The 9,515-nt window shown below is 37.7% G+C and overlaps 1 protein-coding gene across 2 annotated transcripts in view; it reads right to left on the bottom strand.

Moving 5' to 3' along the window:
- EGF (epidermal growth factor) overlaps positions 1–9,515 on the bottom strand; it is an 82,624-nt gene that overhangs the window by 13,685 nt on the left and 59,424 nt on the right. The window contains exons 16-19 of one of the 2 annotated variants that reach the window (XM_006918920.3): positions 9,019–9,138; positions 5,125–5,241; positions 4,383–4,508; positions 1,045–1,167 (exon numbers count right to left, since the gene is read on the bottom strand). In XM_006918920.3, coding sequence (XP_006918982.2) covers positions 1,045–1,167; positions 4,383–4,508; positions 5,125–5,241; positions 9,019–9,138 — 486 coding nt within the window. The remainder of the gene's footprint in view (positions 1–1,044; positions 1,168–4,382; positions 4,509–5,124; positions 5,242–9,018; positions 9,139–9,515) is intronic. The other variant, XM_025051803.1, reaches the window with a different exon arrangement.

Raw genomic sequence — 9,515 nt, 5'->3', positions numbered from 1 at the left:
TGATCTCATTATAAAAGCACATCTGTCATCCACAAACACATACTAACTGTGTGAAATGACAGCTAGCTTTAAGAGGGTCTCACTGAACAACAATATCTCTTTACGGCTTATAAACCACCCACCAGTACACAGTCTATTACCCCCACTATCCTGGGAGTCTCCAAATTTTCTCCCACACAATAATTTCTTCTAAAAAATATTTAACTTTCAGGGAAACCCTCAAAGACAAAACTAGTCACGTTGACAGAGAGGAAATGTTACCATATGCCAAAGTGGCAAAGATCCTTTCATTGAATTTTTCACTGCTCTTTAAAAGGAAAACGTTAAGGTGTGTAGCTGACTATATCAATAGTAACGGTCTTCCGATACCTTTAAGAAGAGCAAATTATTTGATAAAATCATGTTTTAAAAAAAAGAGACCCAAGCAAGCACAGAACTTTCATTTATTAGTATGTTTTCTGCTTGCAGAGGCAGGTAAATAGCTGGCAGTAATAGAAAAGAGCCCCAATTCTGACGTCCAGTCCCCTTCTGGGGCGCTGATGGAGAGAAGATACTGCAGTATGGGGAGAGATTTAGGACGCAGGAGCCGACCATTGTGAACATTTAAAAAGAAAGAAAACATAGCTGGAATTCTAATTCAGATCAAGAAATACTGACTTTTTAAAGTAATATTTTTAAATGATTCAGAATGCGAAAAGTCCAGATACCCTCCTCAACCTGTCTAACCGCACAGACTTGTTCCAGCAGCCTGAGAAATCAACATTACAAATCAGGACATTAGCTGCATAGTTAAAGAGAACCACCTGTGTTTCCACCTTTATTGAATTACAAGTAATAAAATAGGATTTATTCCAGATGTTGTTAAATTAAGAAAACTTGGACCATTTTACATTCTCAAACCCAGCATCAGCCTAATCAGGAAAGCAAACTCTCCAGGCTGATTGAACCAAATGATTTCTAGAATCTCTAATGCAAATACACTGGAGTACAGAATTTTCTGGAATCAAGTCCCTCCCCTTGGATCTAGATAACCCGCCAACCTACCAGGGCAAACCCGTCCAGGTTCAGACGGGATACCGGCATACGTGCAGGTGTAGTTTCCCTCTGTGTTTGTACAGGTGGCATTTTCCCCACAGGTGTGCATGCCCAGTTGGCACTCGTCAATATCTGCCAGAAAAAAAAAAAAGGAGCAGAGAAGAGAAAAGTGGGGTATAGAAGAGGATGAGGGTCATTCAATTAGAAAACCCAACATTCTAGAAGGGAAGCACCTTTGCCTTCTGTCAGGCTGCACGTTCTCAGAGCTCCACACATTTTTAGATTCGAAAATTTTATCATGAAAGTTGGTGAGAGAGATGAAGGGGGTCTCTCGGCTGCTTGTCCATCCAGATAAACTCCTGGCATGAGGCTAGGAGTTTTCCCACTGCCTGGAAGGGAAAGAACCTTCCCAACACAAGAAGCTCAGTGGGAAGGTTGGAGATTGGTAAACTATATCTAGGCAAACATTTAGAAGTCCTGATCATATCAAATAAAACACTTTTGCCTTTTAACATAAAGATAAACTGAGTCATCACTTTCTTTCCTAACTATCCACCTTTTCCTTCCTCAGTTACCACCACCCTAACATCTAGGGCCCTCCGCTCCTCGGTTTTGCATTATTTAAGAAGAACAGCCTAACTATGTTCTCTGCATCCCACTCTCCTCCACTCAGCACCAGTGCCAGATGAATCTTCCTCAATCGCATCTCCTGTCACTGGACCACTTGACTCAAATGCTGCCGGTGGCTCTCTGTTGCCTAGACCTAAGCTGTCCAATATGGTAGCCGTTGCCATGTGTGAGCACTGAGCAGCTGAACCACAGCTAGTCCACACCGAGAAGTGCTGGAAGTGTAAAACACATGCCAGATTTTGAAGTCTGAGTACCAAAATAAGAATGTAAACTATCTTAATAACTTTTATATTGATTCAATATTAAAATGTTAATATTTGGGGTATTTTGGAATAAATAAAATATTATTAAAATTAACCTCACCTGTTTCTTTTTACTTTTTCAAATGTACTAGAAAATTTTAAATTACACATGCGACTGACATTATATTTCCATTTGACAGTGCTGGTCTAAAGAAGTAAAACCTCATCAGATGCTAGTCTTCCACAAATGTAACCCAACCCACCTGTCATAGACTAAATTGTATCCCCCAAAATTTATTTATTGAATTCCTAACTCTCAGTGTGACTATAGTTGGAGAAAGGGCTAATAAGGAAGTAATTAAAGTTAAATGAGGTCATAAGAGACGGGCCCTGATCCAAAAGGAAGAAGAGATGCCAGATCTACAGATACCTCCCCATCCCTACCTCCATGAACCACAGAGGAAAGGCTATGTGTGTATGCAGCAAGGCGGCCATCTGTACACGAGGAAGAATCCTCACCAGGAACCGAATAAGCCAGCACCTTGATATGGGACAACTAGCCTCCATAACTGGGAGAAAATAAATGTCTGTTGTTTAGGCCACCTAGTCTATATACCAGACTAAGATACCACCCTACCAGCCTCAGTTTGTTTTCCGTTATATACAACCTACACTTAGTGCTCAATTAGGCTATTCTCTGCTTTTTCATTTCTACCTAAGGAAAATGCCCAAAGGTCCATCCAAAATGATACTTCCTCCCTGAAAACATTCCCATTACTTCAAACAGATATTTCTTCCAGTTATGAACTTCCACTGTAGTTTTCACTTCTCTTATGATACATATCTTTCTTCACCACTTATCAAAGCTGTATTTCTTTTAGATCACATTTTTTCTGTAAGCAAGAACTGCCTTCACCATCTTGGTATTTCTCACAGTTCCAAGTACTGTGCCTTTGCACTAATAGAGGCCAATTAAATATTTATCACATTGAATTGCTAACCTGAACAACTCAAACTGAGGGTTCGTTTTGTTTTGTTTTGTTTTGTTTTGTTTTGTTTTGTTTTGTTTTTACTGACTTCTGTTATAATTTGTATGAACTATCTATCGCCTTGAGAGAGAGAGCTTTTGCAAGAAGCAAAAACAAAGATATACTCTTGGCCAAAAAACACAACTACCCTTAACAATAAGAATAACAATGCTTTTATATAGCACTGCATCTATCCATAGCTCTATCGATATCTATCTATCTATCTATGGAGAGGGAGGGAAGGAGAGAGGAGTAGAGAGAGAAGGAAGGGGACAGGGAGTGGACAGGAACAAGCTCAGTCTTTCCTGGACATGACACCCCATGGCATGTTTGCTACTGGAAGGAGGTGGGTTAGTAACAGAGTGAAAATTCAGAGTCTAATGAGTTTAAACATCCAAGAAAGTATGCCTTTCTTTCTCTTCAAAGTAAATTAAATATAAAGCCTGTTTGTCTAAATTATCTATGAGCCTACTTAATTGGAGCAGTGACATTTTCCTGACTGACAGCCAAATATGTGCTTAAAAGAGCATTTACAGATGTCTGCGGACTCGATGAAACTAATCTGATAAAGGTCTGATTTAAACCAATCAGATCCAGAAAATTGGTAGTTATGACTGATAGTTCATCTTTAACCTCAACATGCAGGAGAAAGCAGTACCATTTTAGTTTCTTATCAGGGCATCTGCTCCTCACCGTGAAAAGAATTTTATGTTTTTAGAAGGAAAAGAAAATACTGAAAGAGACATTTTAAAGCCCTGTAAAACTTTAGTTAACTACTTCACTGGGCTCCAGTGGCTTCAGGCAGGTCTTTACTTGTGTGGTGATGCTATACTACTGACACCTGGAATGGGACAAGACCTCCACTAAGTGAACTCCCATCCAACGAGCCACACCCAGAACTTGGCAGAGGATGGTGATTATGAAAGAAGTCTTACTCATTCTTTATTTGTATCTAAATGTCAGTGCCTTGCTTGAGTCTTTCATTTATTGAACTTATCAAAAGCCACCCGAGGAGTTTTTTCACAGAACCACACCTTCTTTCATCTACACACACACAGCAAAACCTGTATCAGCTCTGCGGTTCACCACAGTTCAATCGACAAATTCAGTGACAAAGAAAATGTTGTTCAAATCCCCTCATTATGGCTGGAAGTATGGAGTATTGATGAGGCACTGTGTCACTTCATCCCAGAGAAAGAATTAGAAAGGCAGAGGGGTAAATAACCTCCGCACGGATTTGACATTGACTAGTGAAAGAACAGCATGAAGGCATAAACTTGACTATGTACCAAGAACAGAAATGTGTCCGTTTGAACGGGTCATGCAACTCCTTTTTTAGTCTTATCATGTGTGTGACCCTATCTTTTCTTGGCCTACCACAGACAGAGCACTTCGTGATTCTCTAAGGCCTGCCTCCACCCACCCGCCTCAGCACATGCGCTCTTACCAAGACAGTGAATTCCATCTCCTCGGTAGCCTTGTGAGCACTGGCAGACATGGCCACCTTCAGTATTGATGCACTTGGAAGAGGGGTGCGGGCACACCGTGATACCCATCTCACATTCATCTATATCTGTGGGCAAATGATGAACTAATGAAATATATAAGCAATCTCAATATAAATGAGGCTAATACAAAAGAATGAGTATAATCTTACAAGCATTTAGTCGTTTACAGAGACTGTTTGCAAATGCAATGCAAATTCTATTTCTTAGACATAAAGTTCATGTCTGAATCATTTTTTACAGATTTCTCACATGTTTGATTTTAAATTTTGAGGCTATTAATATAAAACAAAAACCTATGCCTCACAATCCATTTACTAAACTAAAACTTATGACCTAAGCTTTTTTGGGAGGAAAAAAAAGTTATGTTTTTATTGGAATTGTTAAATTTTTAAATTTGACTTGAACTCAAATTCATGCTTCTGAAACTAATTATAAATTTTTCTCCTTAATGTCAACTGCATAAATTACATAATTTTGACATAAACTCAAGGTAATGTAACAACATATATGTTTCATATTTACTATACATGCCACCCATAATCTTCTTAGCTAATACCAAATAATTTATTCAATTCTGCTGATTACGTAAATCTTTCTGGAGATTTCGAACCCATATGATCTGAGAGAATGAATGTTCACTATTTTCCACAATTATGTGTATCAACTGGCCTTTACTCTTACCAGAACATAATTTTCCATCCCCAGCAAATCCTTTCAAACACTGACACGTGGCAACCTCTCCCTCTGAAACACATTGAGAGTGTGCACCACACTCCATGGGACCACAGTCGTCGTCATCTGCAAACAGTGAGAACCCCATCAGATTATTTCCAGACCTCAGAGGAGAAAATGGGCTTTCACGTTCTGGGTTCTACAGTGCATTCCAGCTTTTCCTTTCTCAAGGTTTGGGACGGGTTAATCTCCAAATAGAAACACTGTTGACCTGCAAGTTATAGCTATATTAAAGGACCCACAAGCCGTATGTTTCCATTTCTATGTTTTTAACAAATCTTTAGTCTTAAAGAAGTGTTTGTTGGTCAAACGACCCTGGGTGAACTTATTAACAAGCTTTAAAAGCATTTAAAATTCGAATTATAAAATTGCTAGGAGTAAATGGACTCAAATTTCAAAAAGTTTATTGCTCATTTGAGAATTCCCAATCATTATGACATACAAAAGAGGTCAAAATATTCTTATCCCTCAAAGGCATACAGAATAATATAAAGCCAAGTAGCTCTGTGTACCAAAATGACAAAGAGATTCAGTCATAAAGATTTATTCTCAATTTACTAAACTTATATTTCATATAATAGAATATGTATGTCACAATATATGCTTATTATCAGGATTTATGTAGTGACTTGCAAACCTCAAGGCACTTTTACAAAGTCACGAACCATACAAACTAAATGTTGTAACTGGATCATTTGATTTCATACTCCATTGAAATGCAAATGCCCCAGGGGACAGATTTGCATGATGAGCCATAAACATGAGCAAGTTTTTTTTCTCTTAACTACTTATATATATATAATCATTCTCTAAATGCCTCCTCCCTTTTAGAGTGAAGGGGATCTGACATCCCACAGTTATAAACTGTCATCTGTCTATTCACTACTAAATTTGCTCAAATGAGTATAGAAGAAGTCAAAGAAGCCCTTCAAACTTGCCCATAAATTAAAGAAAGTTAAATTATCTAAGTAGGATTCGATGCCATGTGAACGCAGACATTGGATAATTGCATTTGATTTGCTTAGCGATTTGAATGAGACTTCTCTTAGAGAAAAACATGATTTCTCTTTCAGGCTTAGTGAGATTTCTTTCAGGTTTGCCTGGTTCTCTGTCACTCATGACTCTCGGAGATGGATAAATTCAGATTAATCAATTACCCATTTGATTCAACATTTATTTGGAGGCCTAGCTCCCAAATCACAAGGCTATTCAGAATGTGTGGTGGACAGTATCCAATTACTCAAGAAATTTTAAATCACTTGCAGAGTTATCTTAAATTAGAATATGATTCAGGATTTATTTGGTAACTTGCAAACTCTAAGGCAGCTTTGCATAATGAAAAGCAATAGATATGAAATTGTTGGAGGGATGGGCTATAGCCAAAGCTCTTTCTGCCACGAACCAGCTTTGAAAAAAAAGAATACCAGGGCTCCATGCTCCTCTTCTTTAAAATACAGGTGACAATTTCCATCCAGTCCACTTCACATGATTGTTGAAGAAAAATATGATTTTTTAAAAAATCCTTTGAGAATTCTAAAATATTATGCATCTTGAAATAAGGATGATAAAGAAGAATGTTGTGACAGCCTGAATCAGAATTAGCCTTATCACACTAGAAAAGATTCTGGGCCTGTAAGTAAAATTAATAATTTCATTCAAAAGTGCCTACTATGTGCCAGATCTTAATGAGGACCAAAAATACAGTGGCGAAGGATATAGACAAGGGTTCTGCTTTCTTGCATAATTGATATTGAAGCATAGCTATGATAAGCACTATCATGAAACAATACCTAGTTCTGAGAGCTGAAGTAGCTCTCACCTCACCTGGTCAGGAGACTAGGAAAGGCTTTCTGAGCAAGGGCACGTGAAACTGAGAAGTGACGAATTAGCAGGACTTGATGTAGTTAGAAAGAGCACTGTGGACCAAGAACACAATACCCGTATGTCACTTAGGTAAGGCCAGGGTAACTGAAGCCAGACACAGTAAGTAGAGGAAGGAAGGGCACAGATTTAAGTTGGCGAGCTGTGTAACGGTTAGTTCATCTAGGGCCCAACAGGCCACATTAAAAATTTTAAATTTTATTCATGAATTTAGAATAATTTGTGATTTTGATAAATGTGACAATGAAACTTTTTGTGATGGAATCTTTTAGCCATATTGTACACAGATCTACTTGCTACATATCAGTCTGCATGCTTTGGAGAATAAGAATATATTGAGCTAAAATCTAATATAGAGTTTTCAAACTTATTTAAGTATAGACAATTTATTGAAATGAAATCTCACTGTAAAATATAAATAAGACCCCTCAGCCTAACACAGGTATAACTACAACTTTATAGGCAAAGACAAAATAGGTATGGAAAGATGAAGTAATTTTCACCAGGACAATCAATTTCATCTGTTCTGCACAAAACTGAGTATAGTCACCAGGGAGAAAGCCAAATACTGCCTATTATATATGTATTCCAAATCTTTGGCTATTTTGTCACTTCCTCATCCCACCCATGTGACTAATTTACTGTCATTTATGTTGGTCTTTGAGTCCCCCAAATATTAGTCTTTTAAAATATACTCTATGAACCTCTAGGGATCCCTACTGACTATGAAAAATTCTCTACTGTTAATATTTATTATTGTTGTTTTATTCCATCTTCTTGTTTGTCTCCACATCAGACTGTGACCTTGGACACTGGGGCTTTATTTAGTTCTTCCAGTATCCCCAACACTTAGTATGGTACGTGGCAGATAAATAGTCATTAAATGAATAATATTCATAATATGACAGTGTTTTCCAGTACTTCTTTCCTTCATATAAATTAATTATTTGGTCATAATTTTCAAAAATCTTTGGTCACTTCACTAACAGTATATCTTAGTCTCAGTTTTCAAATCTGGAAAATGATGTGTTGTGATAAGATCCAATTAAAGAATAAAGTACCTGATAAACTCTACGGCTTTATACAAATTATCGTTATTAAAAATAGCCACCTTTTTGTTTGTATTTTATCCAAATTGCACTGCTAAGTTCTTATAAGGAGGGGTAAGCGGTCCCAGGGACTCATACATTGACAAAGTAGTCTGCAGACCACAAGTTGGATGGGCGCTTTGTTAAGTGTAGGTAATGTCCTACTGTGGGGTTTTCAAACTTATTTTTAGTCACAGACACTTTGTTAAAAATCTTATTCAGAAATATAAATAAATATGTTTCAAAGTAGAGCTGCACTGAGACCTACCGTGAGCAGAGATGGGTGTGCAGAAGCCTTAGGGCTGAGCTAAACCCAGTTTGAAAACATAAGCTTCATGAGTGACTATAGAACATGAAAGAATCAGGTTCTCTCAAGTTGATACATATTCAACAAACAACTTAGCATTTTTGGTGATAAATGTGCCATGTAGACGATGAAAAAAAATCTAACATTTGCTGTTTGTGGACTTTCTGGTGCAGCTAAAACAACAACCTATATTTGCTTATCAATTACTATCTACTTTCACACTAATGGAAGTAAAGCTAGATGGGCTAAATACCAAAAATACCAGGGATGGAAGGATGCACTCCAATCTGTTCTGTCCTATTTTTCACCCTTGTTTCCAAGTTGGAGTTCTTCCAAGAAGGTTCGGAGTGTCAATGATTAAAGTTCATGTCCAATCTAATATGGAGCCATCTTCCTCAGGCACACAGTTCAGAAGAGAGGAAGGACCGAAGTTGGAGTCCAACTTTGGCTTCACCAGCTTTGTGTAGATTTAGCCAACATTAAGTTAAAGAGATAATTCAGAATTTCTAATTGGTAGGATGGAAATTGTTGGAACCAATACTCTACTGGAGAACTCATTATTCGTACCTGATGCCATGATTTCGGCCACTAGCACATGTTGCGATTCTGTAATATTATCTTCAAACCCTTGACTGCTGAGTAGCATGTCCGATGGCTTTACTTGATTACTTAGATCTGCTCCACTACCTATTGAAGGTCAACAGACACAATTAATTTATCTTTGATGATTCAAGAAAAGTGATTTAATTTATATTCACAGCTCTTTTGTTGGTTGTACATTCAGACTCACTCTTTCAGTAACAGGATTTAGGGAACTATCAGGGTCTTGGTGACTTAAAAAACCTCACTTGTTGTATGTACCACATTCTCCCAGCTTCACTCTGTGCAACTTGATGATTGAGGGTGGAGGAACCAGTGCAGAAGAAAGACAGGATTTTTTTAAGTACTGGCAAAACACAATAGTGTAAAATACCAAAATCTTTATGAAATAATCAGTTCATAATCACAGCCTGCCATTACAAGAAAAAAAATTAGTAAGATGATCTCCCTCAACCTGCCTTCCA

Source organism: Pteropus alecto, unplaced genomic scaffold (assembly GCF_000325575.1).
Source record: "Pteropus alecto unplaced genomic scaffold, ASM32557v1 scaffold5, whole genome shotgun sequence".
Classification (NCBI taxonomy): domain Eukaryota; kingdom Metazoa; phylum Chordata; class Mammalia; order Chiroptera; family Pteropodidae; genus Pteropus; species Pteropus alecto.
Note: the sequence above shows the minus strand (reverse complement) of the source record. Positions and strands in the feature narration are given on the sequence as shown.